Raw genomic sequence first — 21,111 nt, 5'->3', positions numbered from 1 at the left:
ATATAATTAGCCCATCTGCAGTTTTGTACTTACGTGGTACACTCCACTCATCCACCTCCTATCACCTAGAAGAAGACATCCATATTGGGGTTCCCCCCACTTCATCAGCAGAGCAGCCTTTTTGTCTGTCTTATCACCATAGCAGGGGCAATGCGGCCACTCCCACAGTAAGAAGAGGTGCTGTTCCATACCATGTAGAAGGATGGCCCTATCAGCATGCCCTGATGTATGCTGCACCCTTAGATGACCCAGCTTCAGCTGTCTTATCACCCGGAGCAGGGGCAGTGCACCTGCTCCTCCCAAACACGTCTTTCGTTCTGTTCTGGTGGCAAGTGTTGTGTGACTTTTCCTGGGGAGATGTGAACTAATGTGTGTCTGCCAAGGATAGGCCATCAGTGACAAACCAAAGAAACAGTTCCACTCCAGTCTAGCTTCCTGAGCCAGTGAGTTTGACTGTGGTTACTTAGAGAAACACAGTGAAGGGTTTATTTACATGTTTACACATGGATCGCATGTAACTTTGGCTACATAGCCTGGGTGTATGCTTAGCTGTGTTGTCACTGTTACTGGTTTTTGGAGACAGGATCTCACTGTGTAGCCCATTGTGGCTCCAAATTCACCATCCTGTCTAAACATTCCCAGTGCTGAGACTGCATCTGACATTTGAAAGGTTTGAAGTCTTCAGAAGTCATACAAGGAATGGCTGCATGTCCTTCACCCAGATCCAGTGACCTTTGCTTTAGTTTTCTCTTTTTCTCAGTATAAGTTGAATAAATTGACAATAACTTGAAGAAAACATGACTGTTTCACAACTGTATCGTATCCTTGGTTTTGCTTTCTGTGACTTCAGTTATTTGTGGCTCTCCACATCTTAAATATTATTAAATATAATGAAAAGATAGTTTGAGAAAGAGAGAAGGGATCACATAACTTGTCTCCTATGGCTATATTTTATTTCAGTTTTAATTGTCAGTATCTTAATGTGTCTAAGCTATAAATAAATTATATTATAGGTATGCATGTATATATAGGAAAAGCTAGAGTTCAGTATTCTGTGGCTCGAGACGTTCATGCCCCTTCTGGAGTGAAGGCTATTTGAGCACCATCACCTGCCAGTCAGTGCTGCTCCCAGTGGCATCAGTTGGTTGGCACTTGTAACTTGCCATGAACAGGTGCAAAATAGGTGCCATGGCCAAAGGAAGCTCCCAGGTCAATGCAGAAGTTAGCATCTGGAACCCGGGTCAGCGTACACTGCTGTGGTAAGAGCTAAAGGAACAGCACACAGAGGGCTGTAGGGAGTGCTGGGCTACCCCGAACCTGGAGCTTGAAGCACGAGTGTTGGTGTTCTCAATTCTCCAGGAAGTGCAATTTCAGGAAGCAGGAGTGAGAGAAAGGAGATTAAGTCAGCTCAGAAGTACATTTCCTGGTTGACCACTCCTCTTTAACAGCTATGGCTGACTGTGAAATCTCCTGAAAGTGTTTCCCAGGAGGATGTATAAAGTACTGTCACAGGGTATTCCATCCAGTGGAAGGAAGAACAAGAATTTACTCCTACCTTTAGCTTCTTTTATTGGAGAAAGGGTTGCCATGGTACATTAACTCCCCCAGACTTTGAGGTAGTCATGGCGAAGGTTTCATATGCTCTTATACTACAAAGGCAAGAGGGCACCCAAGGGTGGGAAGTGGAGGCATGCGGTGTGTGCAGGATGTGAAGGGCGGCAGGACTGTGCCATGCACTGCAATCAGACCACGACAGCTGCGATGGAGAAAATGGCAAGGCCAGAAGCATTTGAGGTGCTGCAAGAGACATGCCTGGTATATTCGGGCTCTGCCTTTAACAAATGTGCACCTCTTGCCCCCCTAAACAGTCACGTGGAGAAAAGTATTCTGCAGTCTCTTAGTGGTGGGATCCAGTCAAATTTCACTTTTTGGTAGCTTTTGTCTTTTCTTTTTTTGAAGTTTTTACTAATTTTTTAAGGTTAATGCTCTAGCTCATTTCTGTTTCTGTGACAAAATACCCTGATAAAAGCAGCTTAGGGGAGAAAGCTCCCAGTTCCAGGTTACAGTCCTTCATTGTGGGGAAGTCAAGGCAATGGGAACTTGAAGCAGCTGGTCACATGACATTGACAGTCAAGACCAGAGAGAAGTGAGTTCGTGCATACTAACGCTCAGCTGGCTTCCTCTACACTTACATAGTCCAGGGCCCCAAACCAGGGAATGGTGCCCCCATCTTCAGGTTGGGTCTTCCTACAGACACCCACAGGCAAACCTGATACAGACAATCCCTAATTGAGACTCTTCCCAGGTTGTGCCCAGTTGACAAATCTAACCAGTTATCACAGTAACTCCCATAGTATTTGACTTGTTTAAAGTTTTATACAATGAAGATACTTATTTTGAGAGAAGTCTTAATATGTAACCCTCAATCTTACAGCAGTCTTCCAACATCTGTCTCTAAAGTACTGGGATTATGTAGGTGTGTGCCTTGTCTAGATAAAGTACTTTAATTTGGAGGAGGGATAGTGGTTGGTGGTCAAGGTAGCTTTCACCAAATTTTCAGATGCTCTTTTACATTTTCCAGCCTTCACTGCAATTAAGTTGGGGCTGTGTACAAGACAGGTTCATTCCAGTAATGCTGTGAATAGAAGTGAGCTGTACTCCTCTGGGCTGGAGCAGCTGTGCCCTTGAGGCCACATGTATGTTAGTTGACACAGTGATAGGATAGACAAGGCCACTACCCTGCATCAGACCTAGCATGACTAACATACAACTCGTATTTATTATTTTTAATTTTTTAATTTTATGTGTATGTGTGTATTGCCTGCATGTAGGTAAGTGTACCCGTGTTGTGCAGTGCCCGCGGAGGTCAGAAGAGGCTGTCAGATCCCCTGGGACTGGAGTTATGGACAGCTGTTAGCTGCCATGTGGGTGCTGGGATTTGAACCTGGGTCTTCTGCAAGAACAACCAGTGTTCTTAACCGCTGAGCCATTTCTCCAGCCCCCTAACATACAACTCTTATTGTGTTAAGCTGGCCTCCCTCTCTTTCCTTTATTATAGTGAATGTTCGTGCGTGTGTGTGTGTGTGTGTGTGTGTGTGTGTATTTACCATCTTACATCTTAACCGTTTGTAACCGTTCACTGGCATTAATTAATTTACAAAATTTGTGACTTTATCTGTAACATGACCTCATGGGTGCTCATTTTAGGCTTTGTGAGTACACTGTCCAACAACCTTTTTTAAAACAAGGTTTATTTATTTTATGTTGTATGCATGTAAGTGCACTATGTGTGTGTAATGCCTATGGAGGCCAGAGGAGGGCAACAGATCCTCTAGAACTGGAGTTATAGATGGTTGTAAGCTGCCATGTGGGTGCTAGGAAATGAACTTGGGTCCTCTGCAAGAGTAGCCAGTGCTCTTAACTGCTGATCCATGTCCTGGAGCTTGCCATGTAGACCAGGTTTGCCTCAACCTCACAATGATCCACCAGCCTCTGTTTCCCCAGTGCTGGGATTAAAGGTGTGTGCCATCATGTCTGGTCCTCCCCACCGCCCCCACCCCCTTTTAAACATGGGGACTCACTATGTAGCCCTGGCTAGTCTAGAGCCCAATATGTAGGCCAGGCTGCCCCTGAACTCAGAGATCCACCAGCCTCTATCTCTGAGTGCCAGGACTAAAGGTGGCATAAGCCTGCAATCCCAGTACTTGGGAGGCAGAGGCCAGAGTATCACCATAAGTTTAAGGCTGGCCTGATGTACATAGTGAATTTTAGGCCATCCAGGGCTAGAGTGAGACCCTGCCTCAAACAAACAGACAGACAAACAAACAAACAGCCTCTTAATCCCTTCAGCTTTATTAGGTGTATAGTGATGATTTTGTTGTTTTGAGATGTCTCTGTATTGCCTCTGCTGGACTCTTAGCTCCTGGGCCCCAGTGATCCTTCTGACCCAGCCTCCTAAGCAGTCAAGACTATAGGCATTTGCTGTATCACTACAGTGTAATGACTTGATATACATACACATTCTGAGACAGCGCAGGTCAGCTGTCATCTCTCACCTAATATAGCTACTCATGTAGGTGGTAGTAAGTGACTTTTCCCATAGCAGGAATTTTGTGGTACTGATATTTCTCAGTTATACATGTAACATGCTCAGTGTAAAAATTCACCTTTGCTAGCACCTCCACAGTAGCACAGATGTTAACTGGAAGCTGGAAACAGTCCTGGGTTGTCAGTGTCTTGGCAGACCACAGCTAACCACAGAGGGACTTTGTCCTTTATAGATAAGTGCTTGATCTGATTTATCACAGACGCTTACCTTGTACCTTTAGCATTATTTGAGATTTTTAAAAAAACGTTTGTTTTAAACAGAGTCAACATGTCTGGGGCTGAAGAAGCAATCCATGGAGGCTGTGACAGCCACCCTTCGGCTGGCGGCAAGTCTGTGCTGTGCTTTGGACAGGTAACTGGTCCCTTCATCCCCACAGCGTGAGGTTAAGTGCAGAAGGTTAGCATGGATACATACTGTTGTACGTGTGTGAGCTTCCCATTGTGCATCATTTCAGGGGCAGTACTGAGGACTGAACCCAGGGCTTCGTGCCTGCCAGGCAAGCACTCTGTCCCTAAGCTACATCCCTAGCATGGTGTAGTATTTTGTCTTTTTGTTTTGCTTCAAGGTCTTTATTAACTAAGTGTATTTGGAGACTTTGGCACCAAATAAAAACAAATGGTATGAACCAGCAAGTTGGCTCAGCAGGTAAAGGTGCCTGCCACCAAGCTGATGACCTGATGTGGTGAAGGGAGAGAACAGTTCTACAGGTTATCCTCTGATGTCCACATGTACATCGTGACATGTATGTGCTTGCACACAGATGCAAAATAAATAAATAAATTTGCAACACCTGTCGCAGTAATCATTTTAAAAAGAAAAGGGATTATATCTAGATGTAAATTTATGTATCCATGTGGAATGTTATCATATTCATCTGATGTATAGTTCAAAGTGAAATAGAGTGCATTTGAAAAGTCTGCTGCTTTCCCTGTCGATCCTGTGCTGCTGCCATGTCTGTTTTTGGAGACACTGGAGTTGCTGGGGTCACTGCCTCTGTAGAGATAGTCTGTGCATAGAAAGAAAAATATTGCTTTGTTGACCCCAAGTCAGTTAGAGCTTTGTTAGGCTTTACCTTATTAAAGCACGGCAAGGGCACAAATCCCAAGAGAACCATGTTTTCATTCCTGTGGGATGGAGTTGCTCAGCTGGAGAAGGTGCTGGATCTCTGGAGAACACAGAAGCAGACAAAACTTCTGGTCTCCTTACCTTTCCCCTATTCCCTTCCCTGCGTGAGTGTGATATACTCTGAGGTAGGAAGCATCGTTTTGAACTTAGCTCGAGAGGGCTGGAGCTACTGCTCAGGTGTAGAGCGTGCCTGGCCAGTGTGAGGCCTTGGCCCTAGCAGGTCAAAACCAAAACCTAATTTAGCTTGAGAAAAAAAAATTTTTTTTTTTGGTCTTTTTGAGACAGGGTCTCCTTGTAGCCCCAGCTGACCTAGAACTCACTATGTAGACCAGGCTGGCCTTGAACTCACAGAGGTCGGCCTGCCTCTGCCTTCTGAGTGCTGGGATTAAAGGCGTGCACCACCATGCCAGGCTAAGAAGAGAAAAATTTTTTAAAATTGGCAGCAACTGCTAATTCAGTGGTTCTGGAACTGGCTCTAGGACCCTTTCAGAGACCTTTTCAGAGTTCAGTAGGCCAAAAAGATTTCTACACTAAGGTATTGTTAGGTGCTTTTACTCATTCTCTTGTGACTGGTTGGTTTTCTCCCCAGGCTCAACATCAGATGGTACCATGCTCTTACAAGTGAAATATGCACCTCCAACATTTATTGTTTGAGGGTTTTTTTTTTTTTTTGAGACAGGGTCTCTTTGTAGCCCCAGCTGGCCTGGAACTCACTATGTAGACCAGGCTGGCTTCCACCTCACAGAGATCTGATGACCTCTTGTGGGCTGGGATTAAAGGCTATGCCACCATGCCCAGGAATTCTTTGATATGTTTGGATCAAATCCACTTTCTATTCCCTCCTCTCCAACTTTTCCCTTATCCTCCACCACTTTTCCCTCCCAACTTCATGGGCTCTCTCTCTTTTTAAAAAAATATTCTATTATTTTGATTTTTTATTTTATGTGTATGTGTGTATTGCTTGCATGTAGGTAAGTGCACCTATGTCGTGCAATGCCCGCGGAGGTCAGAAGAGGCTGTCAGATCCTCTGGGACTGGAATTACAGACAGTTGTTAGCTGCCATGTGGGTGCTGGGATTCGAACCCAGGTCTTCTGCAAGAATAGTCAATGTTCTTAACCACTGAGCCATCTCTCCAGCACCTCTCTCTCTTTTTTTTAAGCCCACCAAATCCACTTAGTGCTGCCAGTATGTGTAGGGCCTTCATTGTGTGTTGTTAACTTCTAATATTGGCAAGTTGACCCCACCTCAACTAAAAAGTTCTATGGTCTTCAGTATTTTTTTTTTTTAATTTTTATTTGTGTGTGTGTGTGTGTGTGCCCATGGAGGCCAAAAGAGGCCTGGAGCTGGAGTTATAGGCATTTGTGAGCCTCTTTGGGTACTGGCAAACAAACTCAGGTCCTCTGAAAGAACAGCAAGCACACTTAAATCCACTGAACCACCTTTCTAGTCTCTGTCCTCAATACTTTTTAACACAGTTAAAAAAATTTTTTTATTATAATTTTTTATTTTATGTGTATGAGTGTATTGTCTGAATATGTGTAAGTAAACTCATGTCATGCAGTGCCCGCAGAGGTCAGAAGAGGGTGTCGGATCCCATGGAACTGGAGTTATGGACAGTTTTTAGCTGCCATGTGGACACTGGGAATCGAACCTGGGTCCTCTACAAGAGCACTTAGAGCTGAACCAACTCTCCAACGCCTTTAATGCAGTTTGTAATGAGCATATAAAGATTATACTCATTTATGTGGTACCATGTGATGCTTTGATACACGTACCCTCGGTGTACTAATTTTTGCCCTGTGCTAAGGATAGAGCCTAGAGCCTCATGCTTGCTAGGTGAGTGCGCCACTGCTGCCCATCTACACTCCAGCCTACTTCATAAGAGTGGAAAGAGGTACTGAGTCTCAAAGTCAGAGGCAGACTCACTGATGGGGGACAGCATAAATGCTAATTTCATTTTCCCTTTTGGATTGTAGAACCAGTACACGGCAGAAGAGTACCAGGCTATCCAGAAGGCACTGAGGCAGAGGCTGGGCCCAGAGTACATTAGCAGCCGCATATCCGGAGGGGGCCAGAAGGTAGGCTGAGTCTAGACTAGAGATTGGACACCTGACCAGCAGGTGACATAGAAGATCCTGTCAACCCTTTTTGGATTTACATGGACTCCATGGATTCAGAAGGTCTTGTCCCTGTTACTGGATGCTTGCTAGTGCTTCTGGGCGGGGTGGCTTCCAGCCCTCCTTGTCATCTGAAGTGGCCAAGCCTTGTCTTGAGATCTGTGTAACTGCCATGTTGGGACTTTTGCATTGTTTTTTTGTTTCGTTTTGTTTTTTGGCCTTCCATAAAGTCAGCCCTGCATTTCTGAGCTCTTCTGAGGCTAGTTCCTTCTCAAAGACAGATTCTAATTGGCTTTTTACAAAAAGATCTTTAGAACATCTTCATTGAGAATTCCCATGGAATTGCACAGTTTTGCCGAAAAGCACATAAGTTATACACTAATTTTTATTCACATTTAAGTATGCCAAAGACATTTGAACAGCTTCTTAAACATTTTTTACTTTTCTAGGTGTCTTACATTGAAGGTCACCGGGTCATTAGTCTGGCCAATGAGATGTTCGGCTATAATGGCTGGGCACACTCCATCACCCAGCAGAATGTGGGTGAGTGTGCTTCCTGCTTATCCTGACTGCATAGCATCCTTGACTTTGTACCATTTTACTTGAGCTTAGAGAATTTGGTGGGTCAGGATCCAAGGTAGGTGGATTTGACTGCCAGCAGAAGGAAAATGGGTGAGGCACAGCGATCAGTATCTTTCCAACTGGTTCTCTTTCCCGTTCCTAGATTTTGTTGACCTCAACAATGGCAAGTTCTACGTGGGAGTCTGTGCATTTGTAAGGGTGCAGTTGAAGGTGAGGGTGATGGAGGACTGCTGCTGCCTGGGAGAGCTGTGTAGACAGTGAGCCAAGGAGGGAGTGTAGGCCTGGGGTGGCCTCAGCAAGGGAGCCTAGGATGGTGGGTTCAAACATTCTTACTCACGTGTCCCCCAGAGAAAGGGGTGTGTATGTGTGTTTTACTCAGTTCAAGTTGATCCATAAAGGTTTCACCACATAAATACATTATTGCAAAGGTATGTTTTTTGGCATTTGACAATCTAAAGTCTTTTTAAAAAAAAGTTATTTTAGAGCCAGATGTGGTGACACATGGCAGCCTGGTCAAGTTCCAGGCCAGGTGGGGTTACAGGGAGACCCTGACTCAAAAAACAAGCAGACAGACAAGACAGTTATTTTAGTGATGGCACACACCTTTAATCCCAGCACTCCTGAAGCAGAGGCAGGTGGATCTCTGTGAGATTGAGGCCAGCCTGTTCTTCATAGTTCTAGGCCAGCTGGGGCTACTGGGAGATACTGTCTCAAAAAGAAAGTTACTTTATTTTAATTGTGTGTGTGTCTGTGTGTACACATGTGCACATGCACATTTGAGTGTAGGTTCAGAGGCCAGAGGCATTAGATCCTTCTGGAGTTGGAATTATAGGTGGTTGTGAGCCATCCAATCTGGTTGTTGGGAACTGAACTTGGGTCCTCTGCAAGAACAGCAAGCGCTTTTAACCACTAAGCCATTTCTCCAACCCCTGTCAAAATCTTTTTTATCAGGTAACAATAGAGTCTAACAGGATTACATGCCATCATTTATTTAAAGAAAACAAACTGAACGAGTCATATCCTACCCTCCCACCTCCACTTTAAACCGTCTCATGGTATAGGTCAAGCTGCCGGAAGCTTAGTTCGTCTGCCTTGGCCTCCCAAGTACTGAGATGATGGGCAGGTGCCTCCACTGTCCACACTAGTTGTTTTAGTTTTATTCTTATTCGTGTGTTTATGTGTGCATGTGTGTAAAGGTCTCACTATAGAACCTTAGGCTGGGCTCAAACTAGAATCCTCATGCCTCTGCCTTCTGTCTTCAGTTTTCTGGAGTCTGCTACCGTGTCCTGCTAAGCCATGCTTTTATAGAAATCGAAATTTCACATTGCTCTGTTTAGATCTGAACTCATATTTCCACTGCTTTTATCCTAATGTGTTGACATATGATTGACAGCATCACCAACAACCTTCTTTACCACTTCTGTGTGCATCTGGGCAGACTGTATGGAAAAATGTTTTTTGCTAAATTTATATTTACCTTAAAGATTTCATCCAGGCATAGTGGTGCACACCTGTAGTCCCAGCACTCAGAAGGCTGAGGCAGGAGAATTGCTATAAGTTCAAGAATTGTTGTACTTGGGCTACATAGTAACAAGACCCTGTCTTAAATAAAATAAAATGTGGGGGTTGGAGAGACGGCTCAGCTGTTAGGAGCACTGACTGCTCTTGCAGAGGACCTAGGTTTGATTCCCAGCACCCACATGGTGGCTACGAACTGTCCTTAACTACAGTTCCAGGGGAATCCAAAGCCCTCTTCTGACCTCCGTGGCATTGCACAACACGGGTGCACTCACATACATGCAGGCAATACACTCGTACACATAATAGTAAAATAAATAAATAAATAAAATGTGCAAACTTTGGATTGAGTTATTATTCATGTACAGTTCAGTTTATGTTGAAGAGCAACATGCATTTTTAATAAAAATAAAAAACAGACTTCCATGGAAAAACAAGTTTTTGAGGGGTTGCTGGGCACAGAACCCAGGCCTTTGTACACGCTAAGCAAACACTGTGCTATTGAGCTATACAGTAGCTCTGAGAATTACCTACTTTTGTATGTGCATTCATCATTAATTCTATTCTGACTTCTTGTTTTTATGAGTTGTTCTGGAAATCCTTGTTCATACGTTAGTAGCTGCCATAGAAAATGTTTATCGTGGTATCACTCATTTCTCCGTGTACTTTTGGAGTTATTTCCCTAAAAAGCACAGAATACAATCACTAAGTATTTTGTATATGATTTCCTATCAGCTAATAATCATGTAAAAACCAAGAAATGAATACCACCTGATACTTATTTGTTTTAGTTTTTTGGAGACAGGGTCTCCCTAGGGCCCTACCTGGACTGGAACTCAGTATATAGACCAGGCTAGCCTTGATCTCACAGAGATCCACCTGCCTCTGCCTCCCAAGTGCTAGGATTAAAGAAGTCCACCACCGTGCCTGGCCATTTATTTTTATTTTATGTTTATCAGTGTTTTGCCTGCTTGTGTGTAAGTGCACCTCTGTTGTACACTTCCCATGGAGGCCAGAAGAGTGCGTTGGATGCTGAAGAACTGGAGTTATGGATGGTTGTTAGCTCCCATATGGGCACTGAGAACTGAACCTGGGTTTTCTTCAAGAGCAGCCAGTGCTCTTAACACCGAGCCATCTCTCCAGGCCTAAATAGTACTTGATATTTAAAAACAACCAAAAAGGCAGGGTGGGATGGTGTGGGTTTGCTGGAGAGGTGACTCAGTGGTTCAGAGCATTTGCAGCCACATGGGGTGGCTCAAAACTGCTTGTAACTCCAGTTCCAGGGACTCTGATACCCTCTTGTGGCCTTTTTGGGCACCCACACACACATAGCATATACTCACAGACATAGACACACACATACATAAAAATAAATCTTAAAAAAAGATTTGCATTGCCAGGTGCTGTGGTGCACACCTTTAATCCCAGCATTTGGGACTTAGAGGCATGCAGATCTTAGAGATCTAAGCTGCCCTGGTCTACATAGGGAGTTCTAGGCCAGCTGGGCTACAGAGGCACCCTGTCTCAAAACCCCCCACAAGATTTGCTATGTAATCACAGGCCATTAGATATAAAATTTCAAGCTTAGCCCTGTTTGGTGTGCTAGAGACTTTTTTTTATACCTCAGGGTGAGGTACCTTAAGAAATGCTGGAACAGCTTAGAAATTAGCTTCTTGTGAAGTCAGCTTGGGAAGGAGAAATGGTTTTGGCAACTTGACCACAGGTACAGTTTCCGGAAAGCAGTTCTAGAATTGCTGTCTTACATCAAGGCCGAGATTCCACATGCCCCAAGTTTCTTGTTTTTGTTTTTTTTTGAATGCTGCTGCTTAGGGAAGAGGCTGGGCAGGACAGACAGAACTGGTTGCAGCTTTTTGTGTTGGCGTGCCAACTCGTTTTCCACCCCCAGGATGGGTCCTATCATGAAGATGTGGGCTATGGAGTCAGCGAGGGCCTCAAGTCAAAGGCCTTATCCCTGGAGAAGGCCAGGAAGGAGGCTGTGACAGATGGGCTCAAACGGGCACTCAGGTAAGCAGGACTGGTGTCCACCGCCTTGTTTCGGCTCTGATTTCAGAGCAGGAGACACATTGACTTGGGTCAGACATCTAAGTAACATGGGACACTCTTGTCTCCTCTCCCCAGTCCCCTCTGCGTTCTCTTAGTTTCGTTTATGTTTCCCAGTAAATGGTTGAATGCACAGACTACAGTATTTTCAATTTTGTGTCCCCTCTCCCTCCCAGGTGTCTGAGGCTTTTCACATGGTTACTCTGTTAGTCATCTCTCAGTAACTATAGCAAATACCCAAATTCATCAGCTCACAGATTTCTTTTGGCTCAGGGCTTTAGTGGGTTTAGTCCAGGATTGATTGGCCTTAATGCTTTGGGCAAGGCAAGCAGCACATCATGGTGGGGAAGCAAGAGAAAGGAGTGACTACTTACTGTCTCATGGTCCCCAGGAGCACACCCTTAGGGGTGTAAACCTCCCACTGGGCCCCAGATTCTAGATGACATCACTTCCTTGCCAATACTCCAGGGCTCCAGCCTATGATAAGAAGATTTGTGAATGGCTTCTTAGTCTTCCTTGAGGGATCCAGTGCAGTGGCGGGACAGTGTTCAATCAGCACTGACTGGCTGTGGGTTAGGGCCGGTGTCCTCTGCTGCAGCTGAGAAGCAGCTTGTGTGAAGCTGTGACTGTCCTCTGTTTCCTGTTACGTGTTACAACTGTGAACCTGTTTCTTTTGTTTCCCTTAGGTGTTTTGGGAATGCACTTGGAAACTGTATTCTGGACAAAGACTATCTGAGGTCCCTAAATAAGCTTCCACGCCAGGTATGTTAGAAATGGAGGAGCAGAATGGGAGCACTTTGAGGATGCAGCATGGCATGCCCTTTCTCCAGTGTCATCGTTGCTGATTTCTTACTGGAAGGAACAGTGAGGACTCAGCTGTTCGCAGCGTCTGGAATGATTATTTCAGATTCTTTTGATTTTTTTTTTTTTTTTTTTGAGACAGGCCCTTCACTCAGTAGCCCTGGCTGGCTTAAAATGTGCTACGTGGACCAGGCTGGCCTTGAACTTAAAGATCCACCTGCCTCTGCCTCCCAAGTACTGGTCATTCACAGCTTTTGGCTCTCACACTCTTCCGCTCCTTCTTCTGCAGTGACCCCTGACCTTGGGAGGCAGAGGTTTGATAAGTGTCCTATTTAGGGATAAGCACTCTGCAGTTTCTTATTCTCTGCACGTTGACCAATTGTGGGTCTCTGGGTTAAGTCACCATCTGCTGTATGAGGAATCTGTGGTGAGATCTGAGAGATGTATTCATCTATGGTTTTATCAGTGAGTCATTAGGAGTCAGTTTAAAACCATGCCTATTTAGCAGAATAATAGTAGTAGGCTTTCCCCTGTGGCCTGTGACTTGTCTGGCCACAGGTTCCTAGACCTGATATCAGCAACAGAACTCCACACCTATTTTGTGTCTGCATGCCAGTATTCTGTGTATGTAGGCCATACATTTCTGTCTGTCCGCCAGTGGCTGTTTGGGTTGTTCACCTCTTGGCTGTTATGGATATTGCTGCTGTGAATATAGATGTGTAAATGCCCTTGAAATGCAGCTTTCACTTGTGATAGCCCCAGAAGTGCAGTTGCTGCATTATGTGTACTTCTGTTTTAGATTTTTTGAGAAATGTCCATGCTGATTTCCATAGTATGCCCCATTTTACAGTCCTCCTGACAGTGACGAGAGTCCTTATCACTCCATGTCCGTACAGTTTTCTTCCATACTACATAGAGCCATCCTAGTATGTGGACAGTGCTATTTTATTGTGGTTTTGGGTCATACATCCCTGTTGATTAGTGGTATTGAATGTGTTTTCATAAGCTTGTTGGATGTTTGGAGATCATCTTTGAAAGTATTCATGTCCTTTGCCATTTTTTAAAAAATTTTATTTAATTTTATGTGTATGTATGTATTGCCTGCATGTAGGTAAGTGCACCCATGTCATGCAGTGCCCATGGAAGACAGAAGAGGCTGTTGTCAGATCCCCTGGAACTGGAGTTACGGACAGCTGTCAGCTGCCATGTGGGTGCTGGGATTCGAACCTGGGTCTTCTGCAAGAACAGCCAGTGTTCTTAACCACTGAGCCATCTCTCCAGCCCCATCCTTTGCCATTTTTAATGGTGTTTTTATTATTATTTTTTATTTTATTTTATGGGTATGAGTGGTTTTTTTAAAAAAATACTTACAAAGAAAAGGCAAACAATTTTGTATAAGAAACTTTGTAACTTATCTGTAAAAGTTCCCCTACTGTCAAAAAGATATGCATGTATATAATTAGGACTTCATTCCTCCGTGTTTTCTTCCCTTATCTACTGTCACTGTCCTTCAGAACCCTGTTTTAGAAAACTGATGAAGTAACGTGTTGCATATGGCTTACTCTGGATACATCTAAGTCCTTCTGCACATCTAAACTTAGATGGAGTTGGTCAAATGAGGGAACATATGGGTTATGCCTTTTTTAAAGTAGGTTTTAGGAACTGTCAGCATGTTGCTGAGGTGTGGAGTTGTAACTCTGTGTGGACTATGGACAGTCAACAATATGTACTTAAAAGTTGCACTATTGTAAAGCGGGTGTTTTATCCAGGTACTCGTACGCTATTTTTTTGTACTGCTGGTATTGTACCAGAAACATTTTCTTTTATTGTTACTGGCTTTTTAAACTTTGTTTAGCCACTTAAAGAAAATCTGCTTATGGCACAATTTGCCTCAAATCCATTCCGAGTTGTATATTTGTTTTCCAATAAAAAAAATTACAATTTATCCAACTATGAAAAAAAATTTTTATTTATTACTTATTTTTTTTCCAGTTATTTATTTAATAGCCACATACTTAGAAGAAGCATTTCATTACAACAGCATTGACATATTCAATAACAATTTTCTGAGCTAAGATGCATCTTTTTCAAAATTGGCTGTAAATTTTTAGGTTTACAGTTGAATTGTTAGTTATACAATATTGTACTCTGTATAAACCCTATAAGACATAAAGGTAAATGAGGTTTTAACCTTTAAAAAAGATCTCCACTTCATTAGTTTCATATTAAACATTGTTGCCAAATCCAACATTGTGAAATGTTTTCTCTATTTTCTTTTCTAAGAGTTTAGAGTCATAACACTTAGGACTTTAGTCTGCATTGAGCTAGTTCTTGTGAATGATATGACACAAGGCAGATCTTGTTCTTTTGCATGGAGATACCTAGATTTCTCAGCATCATTTGATGACTGTTCTTTCGCATGTGAGTGTATGTGTTTGTGTGTGTGTGTGTGCGCGCACACACGTGCATGCGTGTGTGAAGGCCAGAGGTGAACGTCATCTGCAATCACTCCACTTTATATTTTGAGACAGGGTCTCACTGAACTTGGAGTCACCAGTTAGGCTAGACAGGCTGTCCAACAAGCCCCAGGGCTCCTCCCGCTTCCCCTCCCCCGGACTTGGATTACAGGCATTCGCTGCTACACCCAGCTTCTACATGGGTGCTGGGGATCAAACTCAGATCTTCATGCTTGTGCTGCAAGCACTTTACCAACTTTTCCATTTCTTTAGCCCCTTGCTACTCATTTCTAGTTTAATTCTGTTATGGTTAAAAATGATACTTCATATGATTTCAGTCTTGCTAAATTTGATAGGACTTTTTTATGGCCGAACAGAGACTATCTTCCAGAATATGCCGTGTGCACCCGAGGAGGATTTATATTCTGCTAATAGGTAGAATGCCCTACAGTAAAGTGTTGTTCAAATCTCTTTACTTATTGGTCCTCTGTGGTTATTTTATCTAGCTTATAAATAGGGTATTGAAGTCTCCTATTATATCACTGTCTTATTGCCATCATTGTTTTATATTTAGGAGCTGTGATGTAAGCTGCATAGATATTTATAATCATTAGATCTTCATGGTGGATTGACTTTTTTAAAAAGTGCTTTTATATAGTGAGCTTTTTTCCTGTGAGAGGTTTTGATGTGTGTTTCTCTAGTGTTTCTATAGCTGCCCTGCTCTTTATTGCTCGCTGTTTGCATGGAGTGCCTTTAACACCCTTTCTACCAGAGCCTCTGTGTGCCCTTAGACCTCAAGTGAGTCCTTTACAGGTAGAATAGAGGGTACTGTTTTTGCCCATCCATTTGATGTGTGTTTTTTAACTGAAGATTTTAAATCATTTACACTTAAAGTAATTGACAGTAATTACTATATCTAATAGTAATCATCTATTGCCATTTAAATAATTTCTGTATATCTTGCATGCCTTTAATCCCAGCACTTGGGAGGCAGAGGCAGGCGGATCTCTGTGAGTTCAAGGCCAGCCTGGTCTACATAGTGAGTTCCAGGGCAGCTGGGCCAACAGGGAGACCCTGTCTCAAAAAAACAAAACAAAACAAAACAAAAAACAACCAAGCAACTGACTTGGAAGTTGTGGACCATTTTTTCTCAACTTTTTAGGAAGAATGATGGGTCAAAGACTGTTGAGTGTTATTTTCCATGTGTGCACATGTGCAGGGAAGGGGAGGGCATGGAAGGGAGAAGCATGGAAGGGAGAAGCAGGTGCTCTTTTCTTCTCTCACTAGTTCCCTCCTGAAGTGGATTTAACTAACGCAAAGAGGCAAGATTTTGAACCATCTGTGGAACAGGCAAGATATAACAGCTGCCGGCAGGATGTAGCGTTGCGACCCCCAAAATCACAAGAGGCAACTTCCCCTTGTAGACCAAGCCACCCACACAAGGCGGACATGAGGCTACCGGGGGATGAGGACAGCCGCTCCGGGTACTGAACTCGGGTCCCTCCCTTTCCTCTTCGGCCGCTTCTCCTGTGGCTCAGTCACCTCGGCTTCTGCCTTAGAAACCAGCTGGGGGGGGGGGGGGGGTGTCAGTGTGCCCTCTCAGGCCCGTGCCTATTGTGGTTAACTTGGTTTGCAGTAGTCTGACCTCGGCTGTGGGCAGCGATGCTACTTACCAGCGGAAGCTCCGGCAGAAGCAGCTCCAGCAGCAGTTCCGGGAGCAGATGGAGAAACGTCTGCACATTCCCGTACTTGCTTCAGAAGTTGAGACTAAGAGCGAAGGTGTGTGCGGGAGGTGTGATGCGGCCCTGGCTCTCTAAGGCGTAATCTCTTAAGGCCCTCTAGGACAGATGAACCCACAGAGCTATGACGGGGAAATATGCCCCGCACCTTCCTAGTGCTGAAGACAAAGAGCTTAGGAAAAAAAGGGCTTGATCTTCTGCAATTTGAAGTTTCAAGTAAATAATTTTGTTTTGGTCATCTGCATTTGAAGCTGTTACTTCTTAGGTGACTTTTGAAAAATAAAGCAAAGCTGGGTTTGAAAACAGGAGCTTTTGGCAGATTCTTTATCCAGGAGCCAAGTTTATTTCAGAGTTCAGGTCCATGGAAGAAATGGGTAGATGTTTCAGACTTTTGGAAACAACTAGCTTTTGCCCACTTTTCTGTAAGTGAAGGTACAGGGGACATTCTTTTTTGAGGGGGTTATTAACCCCCTCAGTATTGACAGGAAAATTAATGTGTGAAAGAAAACAGAAAGAAAGAAACTCACTGTTCTGGGCCAATCCCAAGTAATGATTTATACTGAAAGTTTGGCTTCTGGCCCTGCTGGAAACTTGGGGCAGAGGTAGAATTCAGGCTCCACTGTCCTTGTCAGACCCTCAGAACCACTGGAAGGAAATGGGCCGCGGATGGAGCTCAACTGATAGAGCGCTCGCCTAGCATCCTGAGTCCCATCCCCAGCACCACATAAAGCCAATATGGTGGCACATTCCTGTTATTCTAGGAGGGTCAGATGTTCAAGAACATCCTTGGCTAGAGTTCAAGGCCTGCCTGGGCTACATGAGATATTTTTCATACATAAAGGGCAAACAAACTTGATTCTTCCCACTGTTGTGAGATGGAGACTGGAGTTGGAGTTAGGACTGGGAGTCAGGAACCTGATCACCCAGGGTACTGTGCACCACTGAGACTGTTCTCCCTAACAGGAGGGAAACAGACTTAATTCCAGGTTCCACAAGCTGTGTGGCCAATGACTTGTCTTTCTCTCATGTGTAAACCACAGCAGAGCATCCAGCCCATCCACAGCACAGCACACCCATAGCTGCTGCTTCAGAACGACCCAGGGAGAAAGCCATCCTTCCAGGTAAACGACTTAAGAATTAACCAGTGAAGATTTAAGAAATACTTGTCAGTTACTGTGTCCTATACATCCTGGCAGTCACAGAATTTTTTTTTTTTTTTCTTTGCAGCACTAGGGATCGAACCTAGGGCTTTGCAACCCTAGGCAAGTGCATGACCACTGAGCTATATCCCTGACCCACAGAATTCATCTTAAAGGAGGCATAAAAATATTTATTTTCATTTTCTTTCTTTTTTTGGTCTTTTTGAGACAGAGTTTCCCTGTAGCCTCAGCTGGCCTGCTGTGTAGACCAGGCTGGCCTCCATCTCACAGAGATCTGTCTGTCTCTACCTCCTAAGTGCTAGGACTAAAGGCAGATGCCACCATGCCCAGTGGATTTGTATTTCATTTATTGTGTTCGTGCCATAGCACCATGTGGGTCCTGGGCATCAAACTTAGGTCATTAGGCTTGGTGGCAAACACTTTTACCTGCTGAGCCATTTTGCTGGCCCTTACATGATTTTGTAGTGCCATAAACTTATAAAAATAGAGAGAAGGCCTGGCATGGTGGCCCACAGCTTTAAACCCAGTATTCGGGAGGCAGAGACAGGTAGATCTCTGTTAGTTTGAGGCCAGCCTGGTCTACATAGTGAATGCCAGGCCAGCTGGGGCTACAGGGAGACCCTGTCTCAAAAGACCAAAAAAGAAAAAGGAGAGAAGTTCCCAAACTGACTGTTGGGAGCTGGGGGCTTTGACATTTTTTTTAAAAAATTATTTTTTCTTATTTTATGTGTATTGCCTGCATGTAGGTAAGTGCACCCGTGTCGTGCAATGCCTGTGGAAGACAGAAGAGGCTGTCGGATCCCCTGGGATTGGAGTTACAGACAGTTGTTAGCTGCCATGTGGGTGCTGGGATTTGAACCCAGGTCTTCTGCAAGAACCACCAGTGTTCTCAACCACTGAGCCATCTCTCCAGCCCCGGGCTTTGGCTTTTAAAACATGAACAGTTCCTCTCTCATCCTAACTGAAGGGAAGATTCCAGGGTACAGAGGAGAGAAAACTGCAGATTTATCAGAGGGAGCTAACTCAAAACATGGAATCCTCCCATAAGAGCCAGACTGTGTGGTCTCAGTCTTTCTGTCTCAGCCTCTTTAGTGCTGGAACTCCAGGTGTGCACCATAACTGGCATGGCATGGACCCTCTTATGATCACTTTCCAAAGTGCTTTCTGTGAGAATGATTGTTTTCTCGGTCTCTGTAGAGAACATTGAGGACAACACTGAAACGTGGGACCTGACTCCAGACTTAGAGGAGATCATTAAGCCCTTGTCTAGTCCAGAACCCCCCCAGACCTCTGCCCCCCAAGCCTTCAACAACCAGCTGGTGATCCAGGACATTATCTTACCCAGCCTTAGCCATCAGAAGCCACAAGAAAAACCTGGACCCTGGCACCTCCAGACTTGGAACAGTAACCAGCATGCAACAGGTAGAAGAGACATACTGAGGAAAATTTCAGAGAGAATTCTGGGTTATTTCAGTGAATTTTTGTTGTTTGAGACAGGGTCTCCCTGTGGCCCCAGCTGGCCTGGAACTCACTACGTAGACAGGGCTGGCCTTGAATTCACAGAGCTGTACCTGCCTCTGCCTCCCTAGTTCTGGGATTAAAGGCATGCCCCATCATGACCAGCTTACTTCTGTAAAAATTTTTTTTTAAATTCTGTGAATTTTAAAGGAAGGATGCCAGTTCATTTTAAGAAGTTGGATAAACTGGACATAGTGAAATACCAGACCAGTTAGGGTTACATTATCAAGACCCTGTATTTAAAAAAGGGGGGAGTTGGGGGGGAGTGCTGGAGGAAAGAGAAGCTAGTAGAAGCACCCCAAGGCAGTTTGCATTGCAAGGTAGGTAGATGACAATGGCTTAAAGGCCAGAATGTTTCCTTTGGGCTCTTGACTTTAGTTCTAGCTCTTTTTAGCCCTAGAATGAGGTGTGTCCATTCTGGGGCCCAGAATAGCTATGAATATGGCCCAATACAGTCATAACATTCTGACTGCATTAAGAGCATTTCCTCATAAAGGTAGGTCCAATGTGTGATATCACAATAGTAGTCTTCATTTTGTGTGTAGTCTGAATTAGGATCACTAGCTAATACCATCTAGAAATTATCAACTTCTGCTTATTTATTTCTGTGTATATTTATGTGAAAGTATGCATGTATGTTTGTGTCTGGGTACCCTCAGAGGCCAGAGGAAGGCACTGGATCCCTTGAAGCTAGAGTTCTAGGTGTTTGTGGGCCACCTGAAGTGGGCACTGGAATTAGAACTCCTATCCCCGATTGAGCAAGACCTCGTAACTGCCGAGCCATCTGTCCAGCCCCAGCTACTGCTTATTTTAAAATCATGCTGTATTTAAGACATTTATCTTTCATAGGAAACTCTGACTCCCATAGGAAGAATCAGGACCTAAAGAAAAGGAAACTGGATCCGTCCTGAGGCTCAAGACATTGGATTCTGTCAAAGAGGGACTTTGGAATGCAGTTTGGTCACCAAAATTGTTCCCGAGACTTTTACACCTTGGCTCGTGCTGAACCTTACTAGAGGACTGAGGAACCCCACTGCAGAGGAATTCAGGCACTTTCCCAGCTTGCACCTTGTAATGGGAGGCCAACAGCTGGGGTGCCTTTTCCTTGACTCTTCCAAGTTTTTCACTGTTGCCTACTCCTAAGCTATTATATTAAGAGCTTTTTAGGAGTCCGCAGGCTGCCTGCCCTTGAGCAGCACAGCCCATCTTTGTCCTAAGTATCAGCTTGATCAGCTGCCTGCATTAAATTTATGTGTAACGTCACCCTTTGTGCTTCTTGCTGTTAATGTTGCCTACTAAGTGCTGTTCTTGAGAATGGGCCATGTAGTGCTTCTCTACAACAGCATCGCTTAGGCTGCAGTCTTCATCTCAAGTATTCCTCCTTTACCTGCAGATGCGCCTGCTCGAAGATAGTGGATAAACTCTAATTTAAGGCCCTCTCCATTTCAGCACTTACAATGTCCTATGGTAAGTAGTTTGTGTACACCCAGAAAAACAGCATAATTTTTCCATCAGTATCACAGAGGGAAGGTTCAGTTCGATGGGTGATCTCAGCAACTTCATCGGTTGTTTTCTTTTGTTTTAGGTTGAAAGTAGATACTTTTGGTCTTCTCTATGGCACACCCAAATTGTCAAGCCTTCCTATTTGTGTGCTTTGGTGCCATTAAGTAAATAGTGCTTGCACACTAGTACTGGTGCAGAATTGTGGAAGTGCTAATGGAGAAACCTCTTGGAGATAGGGCCTCTCTGGCCAGCCTGGGCAATGAAAACTCATGTCTGATAGAGGATCGTCCACTATTCAGAACATGTAGTTTCAAAGTTAAGAATCATGTACTCTGGCCAAAACCTTTGAAAGCAAAACCATGCTCCATGGGGAGCACTCTGCAACCTCTCATTACACTTGTCTTTCAAGACCAATGTGTTT

At 44.1% G+C, this 21,111-nt stretch overlaps 1 protein-coding gene across 6 annotated transcripts in view; it reads left to right on the top strand.

Moving 5' to 3' along the window:
* Nucleotides 1–20,450, top strand: part of Rad52 (RAD52 homolog, DNA repair protein) — a 29,394-nt gene extending 8,944 nt beyond the window's left edge. For 3 of the 6 annotated variants that reach the window (XM_008839741.3, XM_029566806.1, XM_017799815.2), the window contains exons 2-12: nucleotides 4,369–4,459; nucleotides 7,212–7,313; nucleotides 7,802–7,895; nucleotides 8,077–8,144; nucleotides 11,359–11,477; nucleotides 12,200–12,275; nucleotides 16,058–16,254; nucleotides 16,407–16,549; nucleotides 17,550–17,630; nucleotides 18,867–19,091; nucleotides 20,037–20,450. In XM_008839741.3, coding sequence (XP_008837963.1) covers nucleotides 4,376–4,459; nucleotides 7,212–7,313; nucleotides 7,802–7,895; nucleotides 8,077–8,144; nucleotides 11,359–11,477; nucleotides 12,200–12,275; nucleotides 16,058–16,254; nucleotides 16,407–16,549; nucleotides 17,550–17,630; nucleotides 18,867–19,091; nucleotides 20,037–20,098 — 1,251 coding nt within the window. In that variant the 5' untranslated portion in view covers nucleotides 4,369–4,375 and the 3' untranslated portion in view covers nucleotides 20,099–20,450. The remainder of the gene's footprint in view (nucleotides 1–4,368; nucleotides 4,460–7,211; nucleotides 7,314–7,801; nucleotides 7,896–8,076; nucleotides 8,145–11,358; nucleotides 11,478–12,199; nucleotides 12,276–16,057; nucleotides 16,255–16,406; nucleotides 16,550–17,549; nucleotides 17,631–18,866; nucleotides 19,092–20,036) is intronic. The other 3 variants (XM_029566807.1, XM_008839742.3, XM_008839743.3) reach the window with 3 other exon arrangements.
* Nucleotides 20,451–21,111: the final 661 nt, after the last annotated feature.

The sequence above is a fragment of the Nannospalax galili genome, unplaced genomic scaffold, assembly GCF_000622305.1.
Source record: "Nannospalax galili isolate Female #2095 unplaced genomic scaffold, S.galili_v1.0 scaffold199, whole genome shotgun sequence".
Classification (NCBI taxonomy): domain Eukaryota; kingdom Metazoa; phylum Chordata; class Mammalia; order Rodentia; family Spalacidae; genus Nannospalax; species Nannospalax galili.
The sequence above is the reverse complement of the archived record's forward strand: the minus strand, read 5'-3'. Positions and strand labels throughout refer to the sequence as shown.